Source organism: Canis lupus, chromosome 30 (assembly GCF_011100685.1).
Source record: "Canis lupus familiaris isolate Mischka breed German Shepherd chromosome 30, alternate assembly UU_Cfam_GSD_1.0, whole genome shotgun sequence".
Taxonomy (NCBI): domain Eukaryota; kingdom Metazoa; phylum Chordata; class Mammalia; order Carnivora; family Canidae; genus Canis; species Canis lupus.
Genome location: NC_049251.1, coordinates 36,574,123 through 36,590,184, shown reverse-complemented (window position 1 = coordinate 36,590,184; position 16,062 = coordinate 36,574,123). Strand labels below are relative to the sequence as shown.

At 45.4% G+C, this 16,062-nt stretch overlaps 1 protein-coding gene across 2 annotated transcripts in view; it reads left to right on the top strand.

Annotated features, from left to right (window-relative positions):
* The first annotated feature begins 533 nt into the window (after positions 1 to 533).
* ADPGK (ADP dependent glucokinase) overlaps positions 534 to 16,062 on the top strand; it is a 32,535-nt gene continuing 17,006 nt past the window's right edge. For both annotated transcript variants that reach the window (XM_038580914.1, XM_038580913.1), the window contains exons 1-3: positions 534 to 787; positions 8,515 to 8,740; positions 12,291 to 12,353. In XM_038580914.1, coding sequence (XP_038436842.1) covers positions 561 to 787; positions 8,515 to 8,740; positions 12,291 to 12,353 — 516 coding nt within the window. In that variant the 5' untranslated portion in view covers positions 534 to 560. The remainder of the gene's footprint in view (positions 788 to 8,514; positions 8,741 to 12,290; positions 12,354 to 16,062) is intronic.

The window sequence follows — 16,062 nt, the reverse complement described above, 5'->3', positions numbered from 1 at the left end:
CCCAAGAGGGCTATTCTAAGGCTCTGAATCCGGTCACCCTGCAGGAGGATGGGCAGAGGTCTCGAGGGGCCGGAGGCCTCGGCTGCCCTCGGAGGAGCAGAAGCCCCGGCCCGCGTGCCCCGGGGGCTCCCCCGGGGAGAAAGAGGAAGCGGCCAGCGGGCGGCGAAGCGGGGCCGCAGACGCCGAGCGGCGGATCAAGAGGAGGCGCTGCTCCCAAGGGGACGCGGACCGGCTCCGACAGGAACGTGAGGCTGCTCCGCTTCGTCGCACTGGGAAGATGAGCGTGTCCTCGCCCCTCCGGTGGGGACCGTCGCGGCGGACGGCGGAGAGGCCGCCCGGGACCCAGCGCCGCGCCCCGGCCTCTGCCGAAACCCCGCCCCGCCCCCCGAGCGCGCACGCGCGCCCCGCAGACCCCGCCCCCGGGAGCCGCGCAGACCCCGCCCCTCGGGGGGCCGCGGCGCGCCGGCGTGACGTGGCGCGTGCTGACGTCGGCGCACGCCGAGACGGAAGAGGCGCGGGCCGGGAAAGCAGTGGCCCGCGGGCGCGGCTGCTCCGTCCCCATGGCGCTGTGGCGCGGCTCTGCGTACGCCGGCTTCCTGGCGCTGGCGGTGGGCTGCGTCCTCCTGCTGGAGCCGCAGCTGCCCGGCTCGGCGCTGCGTTCGCTGTGGAGCTCGCTGCAGCTGGCGCCCGCGCCCCCGGGACCCGGCTCCCCTGAGGGCCGCTTGGCGGCCGCCTGGGACGCGCTCATCGTCCGGCCGGCCCGGCGTTGGCGCCGCGTGGCCGTGGGGTGAGTGCCTGCGGGGCCTGCGTCTCGCGGTCTCTGCAGGAGGCGCGGGCGCTCCGAGGGCCGCCGCGGCGGAGCCCGGGCGGCTGGGGGACGGGGAGGGAGAGCGGCGCGGAGACGGGGCTTCCCGGGCGCCCCCCCGGGAGGCCCCTCGGCGCTGGCGTCCGCGCCGCCTCCTTGGCGGGAAGCGCCGGATGCCTGGGACCGGCCCGGCCCGGCCCAGCCCGGCCCGTCACTGCAGCGAGGACTCCCCGGACGCCGCCGCCGCCTCCCGCCCGGCTTCTCCGCAGCCGCGTCTCCTCTCGATGGGACCCGCCTGACAGCCTCCCGCGAACCCCGCGCAGCCCGACGCCCTCCAGCCGCCTCCATTCCTGTCTCGGCTCCTCCTCGGGCAGCTGCCTCTTTTGCGGTCAGACGCTTGGTCTTCCTTACACCGCTCTGCCGGCTCTCGCCCTCTTCTGAACTTCTCGAGCGCGCCACCGACTTCATCTCCCTCCCGCCCCCTTGCTTAGCACCGTGGCTCGGGGACCGCCACTGTGCCGAGCGCGCTCGCTCCCAGCGCTCCCTGGGGACTTAGGCGTCGTTGGCCTCTCCCTCCAGCCCTCCGTGCGTGAAACATGCCCTCTTCTCCCTGAAAGCCCTTTCCTCCTCCGCCTCTTCAGTGACACCGCATGTTGAGGGTCCCACCCCCCCCACCCCCGCACCGCCAGTGCCTCCCTTCTTTGTATCCCTCTGCAGAAGTGTAATTGTCACCCTCGCACCGACTTTAAACCCAGTCTCGCTTCGACTTAAATAACTTAACCGTCAACTCAGAAGCACCGTACCAAAAAAAAAGAAAAGGGGGGGGGGGCAGGCCTTCTGCGAAGTACTCTGCTAGTTTTTGTGAGTGCTGGGGCAAGGCTAAGGAAGAGCCAAGTTACCCTGAAGATTAAGGGAGATAACGGCAGTCTTGCGTGGTGTCTTATGTAAAAAGCATGCAAATGTCAGGAATTTTGTTTTTCCTTTTTTTTTTTTTTTTTTTTTTTTAAGATACTTTAAGTAATGTCTACACCCAGTGTGAGGCTCACACCCGATCCCCAGATCAAGAGTTGCATGCTCCAGGTGCTGAGCTGGGCGGGGACCCAATAGTGCTTTTTTTTTTTTTTCTTCCTCCTAATCAGCATATCGTTTCTTCCGATGTGTCTCCTTTACCTCTTTTTTCAAGTTCAGGCCTTCACTCCTATTAGGGGGGTGGTTTCGTTGATTTTTCTTCTGTCTTTAGGTGGATTTAGTTCTGCGCATTGTATGGTTGGAGTGGTTCGGGGAGGGGTTGGGGAATGTTCTGGTTTTGCGGGAGTTTCTTTCTTTCTCTTTCTTCTTCTTCTTTCTTCCTGCCTTCGTCTATTCTTCTTCCTTCCTTCCTCCTGTCTTCTCTTCCTTTCCTTCTTCCTTCCTCTCCTCCTTTCATTCAAGATTTCTTTATTTTGAGAGAAAGAACAGGGGCATGGGGCGGGGGGCAGGCAGCCGACTCCACTATGGGGCTCCATCCCAAAACTCTGGGATCATGACCTAAGCTGAAATCGAGTCACACGCTTAACCAACTGAGCCCCCCGGGTGCCCCTCCTTATCAGTGTCTGAAGCATTCCCCCTGGCTTTACACACCTATCAGCGACTACGTAATACATGTCAGGTCTGTGCTAGGTTCTGAGGATGCAGAAATGGGTGAAACAAGGTCCCCACCCCAATTGATGAAACTAGATATATTCACTATTAGTGTTGGGGCGGACATGACAGGGTGCCACAGACTGGGTGGCTTAAACAACGTAAATTTTCTCACAGTTCTAGAGGCTGATAGTCTCAGATCAAGGGGAGGTGCTGGCAAGGTTGGTTTCCATGGAGTCCTCTTCCTTCCTTGCAGGTGTACCATATGGCCTTTTCTCTGGGTGCACACCCCTGATGTCTCTTCCTCTTATTATATGGACATTAGTCCTCTTGGATAATGGCTTCACTTAACCTTAGTTGTCTCCTTAAATAGTCCCTGTCTCCAAAAACACACATTTGTGGTTAGGGCTTCAATATATGAATTGATGGGGGGACAGGGTCACACCGTGCTGTTTACAACAATTGTGAAAAGTGCTTTGCAGAACTAGTGGTAAAAAAAAAAAAGTAGACTTGTGTTCCAAAAGATTGCTAATTCCTCCCAGGATTGCTAATTCCTCCCAGGGTGAGGTTTTCCATTTACTATTGCTACATCTACAAATCCCCCCAAAACTTGGTAGCTTAAAACATGGTTATTTGGTGTATTCTCATGATTCTGAGACTCAGGCTTTGCTAGGCAGTTCTGACTCGAGGTCTCCCGCAGTTTCAGTCAGATTGTGTCTGGGATTGGAATCCTCTTAAACGTTGATTGTGGTTGTCCGCCACAGCTACGTAGCTTTCTCACAGCAGGGTAAGGAGACAGAATGTCCCTACAACCAGGCAGAAGCCTTAATGCCCTTTATGACCTAAACTTAAAAGCACATAGCATCACTTCCACCGCTGTCCCAGGTGCAGATGGTTTCAAGCAGATGGGACTCAGGACATACCTTGATGGGAGGATTGTCTGTAAAGAGAACACGTGGGATGGAATATCTTGAGTCCATCCTGGAAAATATATTCTGCTATAATGATTTGCATGGTTTAGGTCCTGGGAGAAGAAACAGAAAATGGGGTTTCTCCACCCAGGGGTAGGGGAGTAAGTCCACTTGGGCAGAGAGAACCAAATGTGAGGTACATAGTTTAGAAAGAGCAAGTTGAGCCTGAGTTGAGGGCAAGGAACTTCTGGTAGAGAGGGACCTTTTATACCAGGTGGTGGGAAAGCAGTGAAAGTAGATAAATGAGGCTAAGATCTTTCTGAGAATAACTAGTGGGGATGTAAAGGGTGGGTTTTGAGTAGTGGTTCTGTTTGACGGTTTCACATCATTTGTGTGGGTACCAGACAGACATTGGTAACATTTTTCATTACCCAAAGGGATTTTCAGCCTAAAGATGGGGTTGTGCAAAGGGGTAGTTGAGAGCAGTTGCAGTACTTGTACCAGAAGTTCATCTGGAGGAGGAGGTGTCGTGGTTTGAGTTCTCGGTAGAACACGCACACACATATATTCATTTGCACTCTCACAGTGTACAATTTAATGTGGTCCATAAGGAGGAAAGTCTTGGGATCCTGACCCTAGTTAAGAGGTCATTTTAGGATCTGGGCGAAGGGAGAAAAGAGCCTTTTTTCATTGGCAGTAGTGCCAAGTGTGAGATTTGCTAATAGGTTGAATGTGGTAAAGAAAGGCAGTCCAAAATGGCAAGTTTTTTAACATCGAGTAACAGCTAACAACCTTAAGTAGGTAGATACAGATATTGTCATCCAGTTTTTACAGATAAGCACACCAGAGCTTAGAAATATTGATTGGCCCAAAATTGCCCAGCTGTCAAATACCAGAGGCACAAGGTAAGCCTGTTCCTGTCTCCATGTTCATGCCACATTGTTGCCATAAGAGACATTGAGAAAAAGGAACAAGTTTGTGTTGGAAGATAACAGGTTGGATTTCAGAGAAGGGGCAGTGCACTTGCTTATGGGATTTCAAATGAAGCTGAGCCATCAGCTGACAGGCCGAAGCTTAGGAGCATATTGAGGAGCAGTCTTGCAGGCTGTGAAGATGCCAGTAGTTAAGTTGAGGTCAGAGACTCTATGGGATTATCCCGAGAGAGAACCAGAAAGGGAGGTAAATGGCAAGGGTGGAATTCTGGGAGGCACCAGCGTAGGAGCTGGTGGAAAGGACCCAGAGGAATAAAAGATGCAAGCCCACTACCACATCTTTCTAAAACGTACCACCTCCCCGGCCTCAAAATTGGACTCTGGTGCCAAAGACTCGTTGGGTAAATGATAAACCTAGTGTTCATTCCTGGCTTCACCCTGACGTTTGACACCTATTTCACTCTATTCCTCTGTTCAACTCTCCATTCTAACTAGATCAACATTCTTATTGTATCCATACAGAGTTAATCCCTTCATCTGCATCTTTGCTTGTGCATGCTCCCAGTGAGGGCTTCAGTATCAGATAAATCTGGGTTTGATTTTAGGCTCCAGTAGCTGTGGCCTCTGCCATGGTAGTCAGCCTTCAACCTCAACTTCTCTCAGCTCTAAGCATTGTGACCACTTCTCTATCTTACCACGTTTTACAAATTGGTGTGGTCTGTCTGAAAGTGCCTGCTTTACATGCAGTGCTTCATATACCAGCCTTCTTTCTCTGTCCAGAGCAGCATCCGGAGCTCAGTCCAGAGACCACTGCCCCTACCCGTCTTGATTTCTCTTCTCTGCAGTTCTGCATCTTATGGTGATGATGATTACCTGTTGTAGTATCTCAGGTATAGTGTTAAAGCTAGGAAGAACCTAAGGAAACATTTTACAGGTAATGAAACAGAAGTGAGGTGATGAGAACCACCATCCTTGCCTTTAAAGAACTTGCAGTCTAGGGAGCACATGGGTGGCTCAGTCAGTTAAGTGTCTGCCATCAGCTCAGGTCAGAATCCTGGGGTTTTGGAATTGAGCCCCGAATCAGGCTCCCTGCTCAGTGGGGAGCCTGTCTCTCAAATAAATAAATAAAATCTTAAAAAAAAAAAAAAAAAGATGGGATGCCTATGTGGCTCAGCAGTTTGGTGCCTGCTTCAGCCTAGGGCGTGATCCTGGAGACCCAGGATCAAGTCCCACATCAGGCTCTCTGCATGGAGCCCACTTCTCCCTCTGCCTGTGTCTGCCCCCCCCCCTTTCTCATGAATAAATAAATAAATCTTTAAAAAAAAACAACAACTTGGAGTCTAGAAGGGGAACTGTGCCTCCTTCCCCCACCCCCAAGAGCCTCTGGCAGTAGACCTGGAAGCCCAGACTCCCCTGCCCTTCTAGCCCTTCCTCTTATTTGGACATTCAGCATCTGTTGCCTTGCTTTGTTTTCCAGTTATTTCATCTGTGTCTCTATTTTTCTCCAAACTCACATTATAGTCCTTTATACATTTCTTACTCAACTCTGAAATTCTGCCTAAAGTCAAATGAGCATAATTTTGTCTTCTGGTTCTTTTGCTCCCTCCCTTTTAATTCCCTGGATAATAAAGCACCGTAGGTAATGTGCTTGTTTACATTTCTGGATGCTGTTGAATTGAGGTAAGTGCAGAGGAAGTTTCTTGCTCTGGTTAAAGTATAACTAGAAAACACATGGAGAAGTACTTAGTTTGGTGTCTGGCACATAGAGGTTCAATTATTTTTATTATGGAAAGCAACTGAATACATTTTTTTCCTTTGTAAGTCTTTTTCATGACGTGATGAAGGAAGGGTGGAAAATATTCCTATTGTAGTTACATTTTTTACTCAAAATTAGTTCTGTTGGGCTTTATGTTGTGTTACGACATATGCTGAACATTGCTGCTTTTGGTTTTGCTCCTTTTTTTTTTTTTTTTTGGAACTTTTGCAAACTTCTCCATTCTCATCTTTAAAGAATCAGACCCTGTTCAGGGTCTCAGTGTATCACTGGAGATGAAGGTGATATGTTTGTGCAAGCCACTGTTTGCAAATGTGGGAATCCCTCCCTCAGCGTCTGAACTTTTGCTCTCCAGAATCAGGACCCAAATCCACTAGGAGACATTTTCCAGATAGGGCTGTTTGGTGGAAATAGTATCACTCACTGTCCAACCTTGCACATGTCTGAAACTAGGGAATCTACTTCTTTCTGAGAACCCAGGGAGAGTATTTCTATTAAGAGTCTACCCTTTGGGGCAGCCCCCGTGGTGCAGCGGTTTGGCGCCGCCTGCGGCCCAGGGCGTGATCCTGGAGACCCTGGATCGAGTCCCACGTCAGGCTCTCTGTATGATGCCTGCTTCTCCCTCTGCCTGTGTCTCTGCCTCTCTGTGTGTGTGTGTCTCTCTATAAATTTAAAAAAAAAAAAAAAGTCTACCCTTTGGACATCTAATGTTGCATCCAGTAGAAATAAAGAACGCCCTGTATGTGGTGGAATTGAGACCAGTTTTATAAGGTGTACTTGGTTTATGTAGGGCTGTGAAAGGAATATGTTTTAAATATTAAGCACCTGTCACGTGAATGTGTTTTATTCACAGAAAACCATAGTAACTCTTAGGTTATACTTTTCCAGTTGGCCAGAGTATGTATGTATCTTTGTTTTAAAAGAATAAGAAAATTTGAGTATTTAAATGCTGTTTGGTAGGTAAAAATCTTTTTAAAAGCATGGGATCCATAGAGGAAAAATTATAGAATCCTTATGATGGGGGTGCAGTCAGCATGTGTCATTAGGAGAGATGGGTCTCTTCCTTGCCCTCATAAACTTTGCTTGAGTGAGATCAGTGATGACTAGCCTCTGTTCGAACCTCTTAAAAATTGTTTTTTATGACAAAAGTAATATATGCCTATAAAAATCAGAAATATATCTAGTGAAAAATAAAATTTCTCTCCTTTACTCAGTCTCCTTCCTCTTAGAGTTTACCACCATTAATGAATTAATGTGTTAATTTCCAGATCAAGAGGGTTTTTTTCTTTTTAAGACATTAGAAGGGAAACATTGTAGCTATATTCGACACTAGTATCCAGTCCTTTGGGCCTTCTCTATTGATGAGTATACTGTCTACTTTTACAACTGCTCCAAATTACCCTGGAAGCCCAGCCATCCTTATCACCTGGAACTATTTTTTTTTTAGCCTGCTGTGAGCCTTGGCCTTCTCAGAGGCTTCGAGCTACCTGTGTGGTCATCTAGCCCCATTGGCAAGAATGACATCCCCAGGAGATAGAGGCAGAAAAAAAAGGGAGTGTGAGGTGGGGGCAGGAAGTCCTCTTCTAGCTACCCAAATCATTTAACCGTTCTCTTGTAAGGGATGATTTTTATTTAGCAAAGTAACATTACAAATATAAGCCAGAACTTTTCTGTGCAGACCATAGAGAAGCCATGCCAGACAACCATAGTGCTTTATTATTTGGTTCCTTGGAGCCATCCAGATAATGCAGCATTGGCTTCTTACAAAACTTTTAAAGGTCATGGATTCACCCAGTGAACACCTGCCAAGTGATGAATTGTTGTAAGACTGTAGGTGTGCCTCAGTTTTAAGGCACCACAACTCTTGAAGAGTTTCAGCTGGGAGTATTTAGATATTAGGTATTTAGTGTATCTTACCACCATCCTAAGGAAAGGTATCTGATACTTGGCTTTTGACCAAAACTTCTGTTTTGCTTACTTTCCACCAAGCAGTGTTCCTAAACATATATTAACTTAATCTTCAAAACAGCTTTGGATTAGACACCTATGTAACAGCATTTTGTAAGTGAGGACATTGAGACCCGGAAGTTAAAGTGACTTGCTCAAGTCACAAACCCAGTATGAATCCAGACAGTTGGGCTCTGCCAACATTTTCTCAGAAATGCTGTATTTGTGTTATTGAGATAGCTTTGTTCCAAAATGCTGAGCACCTATCTTTTCAACTAGTGTAAAAGTTTGCCATCCTTTTGGAAAGATTCCTGTGTTCTGATTCTAATAAGACATTTGTCCAGATAAAGGAATCTTCTTTCTGCCACATGCTGTTTATTTCCCAGTTGAGGTTTCAAATCCGCTTCGTTGGTTTTTCTGTTTGAATACAGTTCCTGGAAACATTTCTGTGTTGTTGATGCAAAGTACCTGCCCTTGTGCCTCTCCTTTTTTCTTTCACACTGTCTCTTTGCTTCTTCTTTCCAGAGTCAATGCCTGTGTGGATGTAGTGCTCTCAGGGGTGAAGCTCTTGCAGGCGCTTGGCCTGAATCCTGGGAATGGGAAGGATCACAGCATTCTGCATTCGCGGACTGATCTGGAGGAAGCTTTCGTTCACTTCATGGGGAAGGGAGCTGCAGCCGAGCGCTTCTTCAGCGATAAGGAAGCTTTCCAGGACATTGCCCAGATGGCATCCGAGCTCCCAGGAGCCCAGGTCTGTTTGGTTCGCCAGCAGTGAATTAAGATAAGGTGGGGAAAGATAGCATTTTGTAAGGGTCCTAGAAGCAACCAAACAACTTTTCCTCCAGTCTTTCTGGAGGGTGGTTGTTGGGAATTCTCTTTCTGGTTTCCCTTTCTGTAAAGCTGTGTATCTGAACTTCCATTAACTCTGCTGTTTCTAGTCAGTTCAGTTCAGCCAACATTGATGAAGTATAGTGACTGAAATTTTGGTTTATCCATTAAATTGCTCTTTCTTCATATTACCCAAGCTTAAGGTAAAGATGCCTCCTCCTATTTGGATATTGCTTGTGGCTAATAACATGGTATAATCATAATATGGCGGAGTCCTTCCTGAGCAAGAGAAAAAAGCCAGACACACAGCACTGGTTGTAACTTTGGCATGGACAAGGGAGGCCTGGATCCTCACCTCTGCTTGAGTGATCCAGAGCCAGGTTCCTTACCTCAGTGTTACTGATGCATTGGGTTGGAGAATTCTTTGTTGTAGGGGCTGTCCTCCTGCACGTTGTAAGATGTTCAGCAGCATCTCTGGCATCTACCCATTGGATGACAGGCAGTAGCACTCCCATCCTCCCCTAGTTGAAATAGTTAAAAATGTCTCCAGACATGGTCACCTGTTTCCAGGGTTGGGGAGAGTTTAGGGAAGCAAAATCGCATTGGTTGAGAAGCACTGGTCTAGATCAGTGGTTCTCAGACCTGAAACACAGAATCACTTGGAGAGGTTATTGAAACAACTGCTCTTAGAGTTTCTGATTCGGTAGGTGCAGGCTGGGACCCAGGAATTCACTTCCCTTCTGGGAAGTTTCCTTGATGCTCTTGTTCTGATAACCCTGTTTTGAGAACTCCTCGCCTACAGGGTGGAACCTGTCAGAGATGGACAGAACTTAGGGGTCCCCAGGCTCACATGATGATCATAAAGCCTTGGGGTCCATGTGGTCCAGATACTTTCTTGAGGTTCACAAAGCAAGAGGCAGAGCTGGGCCTGCAGACCCAGGCTCTCACCCTAGCATACCTACTGCTACGCATGCCCTCATGCCTCTTGCGGCTGGAATTTGATTGTTTATTTCAGCGTCCCTCTACCCCTCAGTTCTTTTTACTCACCTAAATCCTGCTTTGGCTAGTCTTCTCAGTCTGGATGTGATTCTTGCTAGAGAGTTCCTGGGTTTTTTTGGTTTTATTCATTCATTCATTCATTCATTCATTCATTCATTCATTCGAGGCTTAGAGAAAGAGGCAGAGACATAGGCAGAGGGAGAAGCAGGCTCCCCACGGGAAGCCGGATGCAAGTCCTGGGACTCCAGGATCACACCCTGGGCCGAAGGCAGGTGCTCAACCATTGAGCCACCCAGGCATTCCACTCAGGGAGTTCTTTTAATGCTATTTTTAATTGGTACCTTTCACAGGCCATCCTTTATGACCACTTTTATTTTGAGAACATTTAAGGTTTTAAAGTTCTTTTTTCTTTTGAAGCTTCCCATTTGAACATTAGAAGTAGGCACGGGCGTTACCCAGCTGAGTTTGTAAAGCAGACAACAAGCTTTTAAGATGTCAGCTGCAATCATTTTTATAGCTGAGCTCACTGAGATTCTGATCTCTTATGAAAGAATCTGGGTAGTTCTAACATGATGACTAGTTGCTGCAAAAAGTCTTTATGGTCATAGTATTTGAACCACTAATTCAGTTTCTATTCTTTTCTGCCTTGATCCTGGCTTTTGTTTCATAATGCAAAAAAAAAGTTTTTTTTTTTGTATAAAAACTTCACCCAGCTTTTTTGATTGTCCAAGTTCTTTCTTAAAATTATGAGTCCTAAAATGTACTTCCTTACCTTCCTCCAGGGTGACACTTCACTTGGTGTTTTTTCAAACTCCCTTAAACCATAAGCAGATTCATAAAACAGTCATTAATAACTATTACATGAGGGTAGCCTGGGTGGCTCAATGGTTTAGCGCGGCCTCCAACCCAGGTGTGATCCTGGGGTCCCGGGATCGAGTCCCACATGGGGCTCCCTGCATGGAGCCTGCTTCTCCCTTTACCTGTGACTCTGTTTCTCTCTCTCTCTCTCCCTGTGTCTCTCATGAATAAATAAATAAAATCTTAAAAAAAAAACTATTACATGAAAAATTTTAAATCCACTTCATAGAATCTTAATATTTTCCCCCAAGATTTTTAGTAAATTCTTCTGGCCATCATGGGCAAATAAAAAATTCATGCTAACATGAAAAGACCAAATTTTAGCCTATATATCACAGAAAGCTTTAAATTTACCTATAGAAAGCTGTAACTGTTTACCTGAACCTGGACTTTGGTGAACACAAAGCTTAGGATGAAAGCAAGGTCTAGAATCTAGAACTGAATTGTTTAGTCTGTGCCTCTCCATACTGCCAAGGACTGGAAGGTGAGGTGCTGGCATCCCATCCGGGTAGGAGTCTTGATTAGGCCTCTCAGTTTTCACAATAGAGCATCAGCCTTATCTCCTGCTTGTCAGGTGTCCAGAGCACATGGATCCATCCTTAGTCAGCAACATGGAATACCAGTCTTGAGTCATCTCTCTCTCAAGGACCAGGTCTGTAGCTGAGAGAGGTGGTATTTAGGAACTATTATTCTATTTTAGGGCCCTTTACCCTTAGACTTGCTCCCAGGAAACCCTTTATGTTTTCTAACACCTTTTTCTCGAAATCTAGCAACAAACATTGCTAGATTTAAACTGAGCATTTACTATAAGAAGACAGCCGGTCCTGTCCTGAGGGAGCTAGTCTTGCACCCTGATGACAGTAGCCCAAGTGGGTAGGACTCTAGCGGAGGTTTGGTATAGGGGTAGCAAGGGATCTGTATTCCTGTCTGGGAGGGGCGCTGTAGAGGCTGAGGTGGCAGTGAGGTAAGGGGACAGCAAGCCTGGCAGAAGAGGTGAGTGCAACTGATTCTTGAGAAGTAATTGGGGATTTTCCAGTGCATGAGAAAAGACAGGCATCCTGAGCAGAGGAATAGCATGTGCTAAAAGCACAAAGAGAAAGGCAGGCTCAGAGAGCTGCCAGCATGGTGTGGGAGGGAAGCACAGGAGAGGAGGGTAGAAGGGAGGGGAGATAAGGAAAGGCCTATGTGCCTCACTTTTGAGTTGGATTTTAGTTCATTGTGGTATCGATTGAATGATTTTTAGGAGGACAGTGACGCAGTCATACACTCATTTTAGTAGGACTGTGGCATAGAAGATAAGATCTGCCCATGTTTTTCATGTTTCCTTTATCTGTCCTGGCTTCCTGGAAGCTCAAGGCCAGGTTTGATCTATAGTTAAGACTGTTAGACTAATTTTCATGGTTCGTGTATTTGTTTTTTTTCACCTCTGCTTATAATTCATTGTTAACCTAGGAGGTTAACGATGTTATTAACCTCATCTATGTGTCATTGTTGTAAACCAGCCACCAATTTTTTTTGGAAAAAAAAGACTATAAATTCAATAAACTAAGAAATTGCTAAGCTTGGGTAACATGGTTTGCTGAAGTACTGTCTAATAACCTTGAACTATCTTACAGCACTATGTAGGAGGAAATGCAGCTTTAATTGGACAGAAATTTGCAGCCAACTCAGAGTTAAAGGTAGGTCAAATTCCCAAATTAAAACCTGTATCTTTCACTAGTGTTTCAATAATTTCAGGAGCAAGAATGAATATTCATCTTATGGACCACCTAGTATGTTCCAGACCTTAGGTCTCTTGTTAGGAGCCAGTATAGTAATAGTGAGACCGGAATAATAGCTAATGCTTCTTTAGTGCTTACTGTGTGCTGGACGGTGCTTTACATAGATAATCTCAGTTCTAGCAACAGCTGAGGCTAGTTGGTGCTGTGGTTGGTACTCCACGTGGAGCTTGAATCATAGAGGGTCACAACTAATCAGAAATGGAACTATTCTAACCTATGACTCTAGTGCCCACATTCTTTTTTTTTTTTTTTAATTTTTATTTATTTATGATAGTCACAGAGAGAGAGAGAGAGAGGCAGAGACACAGGCAGAGGGAGAAGCAGGCTCCATGCACCGGGAGCCTGATGTGGGATTCGATCCCGGGTCTCCAGGATCGCGCCCTGGGCCAAAGGCAGGCGCCAAACCGCTGCGCCACCCAGGGATCCCCTAGTGCCCACATTCTTAAATACTTTATCACGTGATGGTTAAGAGGCTTTGGGCTCTGGAATCAGTATCCAGGACTGGGGAACACACAGTGAAGGGAAAAAACATACTTGGCTGTGTTGATGAGCCTGAATCCAGAGTGTTGGAAATGAAGGCCTCTAGATAGAGGTCAGTAGAGCGGTGTCTTCAAGTCTTAAATCATTTGGTTTAAACAGAATTGAAAATGACTGCTATGTTCAAAATGACATGTGACTAAGAAGGTCCTCTGCTATGAGTTAAGTAGGTCTGAGGGGAGGAGGCCAGCAAGGAGTCCAACTGTAAAATGATTAAGGTTTGGATTAGAGCAGCCAGAAGGGGAGAAACATGTATCTAAAGCCTACTAAAAATGGACTCACTTCAGGTGTTATTAGGTGGCTCAGTCGGTTGAGCGTTTTGACTCAGTTTCCACTTAGATCATGATCTCAGGGTTATGGGATTGAGCCCCACGTTGGGCTCCATGCTGGGTGTGGAGCCTGCTTAGATTCTCTCTCCCCCTCTCCCCCTTCCCTCCTGTGTGTGTGCAGTCTCCTCTTGCTGTCTCTCTCTCTCTCAAAATAAATAAATAAATAATAATAATAAAGAATAACTAAATAAATAAATAAATTGAAATCACTTGGTGCTAGACCGTATGTGAGGACAAAGAAGATAGGCTTGACAAAGATGATTCCAGAGTAAACAAACTTGAGAACTGCAGAATAGATGTGGCTACTGGTAACAGATGGGGGAAACCATGAATGGTCCTCAGGTTTGAGGGAACCAGCCTGAAAATAAAAATACGGGTCGGGGACACAGAATCAAAACCCTACAGATACCCTGAAATACAGATAATCAGCTGTTTAAGGGAAAAAACACATAAGGAGCCACACTACATCCAAGAGATGGATGTGCATAGATGTAGAAAGTATATTAAAGTATGAATGTTGGCATTTTAATAAGAATTAAAGTTTTCATGAGATATTAGGGTGGAAAATAGAGATTTTTTTTTTTTTGCAGCCACTGTCTTTATAGGTGGTAATTAACTCCCAAGTAGAGATTAGAAATTCAGGGCTGACTTTCAGAAATACCAGTGGTTAATGGATAGAAAAGAAGATCAGTTTGAAGCTCATTGGAGCCCAGGCTCTTGCCATCAGAATCCTGGTCCCCAAAAGGCCATTCTCATGACCCTGAGAGGTAATTCTGGCCTCTGAGAGGACAACACCCTAGAAGTCCTAGGTGAATATAAGATTTACCTTTCAATACTGACCTCTTCAGAGGCCAGCATTTGCTGTTGGTTTCTTGAAAGGCTGGGCCTATAGCCAGTTCAATTGGAAGGCATCCTGGTAAAATAAGTCTGGCCTTTGTAGGAATTTGAGGAAAGAAAAGGGATATCTACACAATCCTTTCAACAATCTGAAGAAGTAAGGTATTATCACCCTTTTACTATTTTATTTTATTTTATTTTATTTTATTTTTTTATTTTAAAGATTTTATTTATTTATTCATAGAGACAGAGAGAGAGAGAGAGGCAGAGACACAGGCAGAGGGAGAAGCAGGCACCACACAGAGAGCCCAATGTAGGGCTCAATCCCAGGTCTCCAGAATCACGCCTTGGGCTGCAGGCGGCGCTAAACCACTACGCCACCGGGGCTGCCCCTATTATCACCCTTTTAAACATGAGTAAAGAGGTCCAGAGAGGTTAAGTAGTGTGCCCCAGGACACATAGCCAGGAAATGATTGAGCCAGGATTCAAACTTCGGCTGTGCCATGGCCTCGCCACCCCATACTGCTCTATTAGTTTAATCTGCTAAAATGCTTCTCTACATGGACAGAGTGATTATCTGAGAACAACCAGAGATTAAGGACTAGATATTTTCCAATCATAATAAAAATAATAGTTAACACTTACATAGCTCTTACTATACGTCAGGCACTGTTTTTAGTGGTTTGCATATGTTAATGTATTTAATCTTATAATGCCCTATAAGAGAAGTCTATTATTATCCTCATTTTGTAGATAGGAAAAATGAGGCACGAGAGAAGTTAGAACTGTTCAAGGTCATATACCTAGTAAGGAGTAGAGCTCAGAGTCCACACTTTTAATGGCCATGCTATATTGCATCTCAGAAGTCGACCCTGGTGAATATAGCAAAGGCAGATTTAGTGGACTAGAAACTAGATTTCAGGGGGAAAGAGTGCCTATAAAAAAATGTTTTTATGTTATTTAGCCAAGATTAGGAGTAGATGTTGGGTTTGGTCAAATGAAGAGTTTTCACTTTTTAGTTTGATATGTTGTAATTACATTGGTTTTCAAATGTTAAACTAACCTTGTATCCTTAGGATAAACCACACTTGGTTTTGATGTATTTTCCTTTTTATATATTGGTGGATTCAGTTTACTAAAATTTTGCTTTAAAAATTTGCATAGTTTCCATGGGGGATGCTGGTTTGTATTTTTCTTGTATATCTGCCTGGCTTTGGTATCAGGGTAATACCTTACAGAATGAGTTGGGAAATGTGTCAGTATTTTCTAAAAAGAGTTTATGTAGAATTGGTATGATACCTTTCTTAAATGTTTGTAGAATTCACCAGTGAAACCCTCTAGGCCTGTAGTTTTTGATGTGGGAAGGTTTTTAACAACAAATTTGATTTCTTTAATAGATCTGGAGAAATTCAGATTTTGTATTTTTTGAGTAGGCTCTAATAGTTTCATCTTTCAAGGAATTTGTCCATTTCATCTAATTGTTGAATTTATTGGCATAAAATTAATTGTAATATTTTCTTATCCTTTTTAAGATCGGTAGACTCTGTAGTGATGTTAACTCGCTCACTATTGATATTTGTAATTTGGGTTGTTTTGTTCCTGGGAAGTTCATCTTGGTTTTCTTTCTTTAATTGAAGGACAGTTGACAAACAATATTGCTTTCAGACATACAAGGTAGTGATTAGACATTTACATACATTACAGAATGATTGCCGTGATAAGTATAATCATCTGGCACTATACAAAGATATTATAATATTTTCTACTATATTTCCTATGTTTTCAATCCCTGTGACTTATTTTCAACTGGAAGTTTGTACCCTTTGATCCCCTTTACCAATTTTACCTATCCCCTACACCCTTCCTTCTGGCACCCATGAGTTTGTTCTCTGTATTTAGGACTT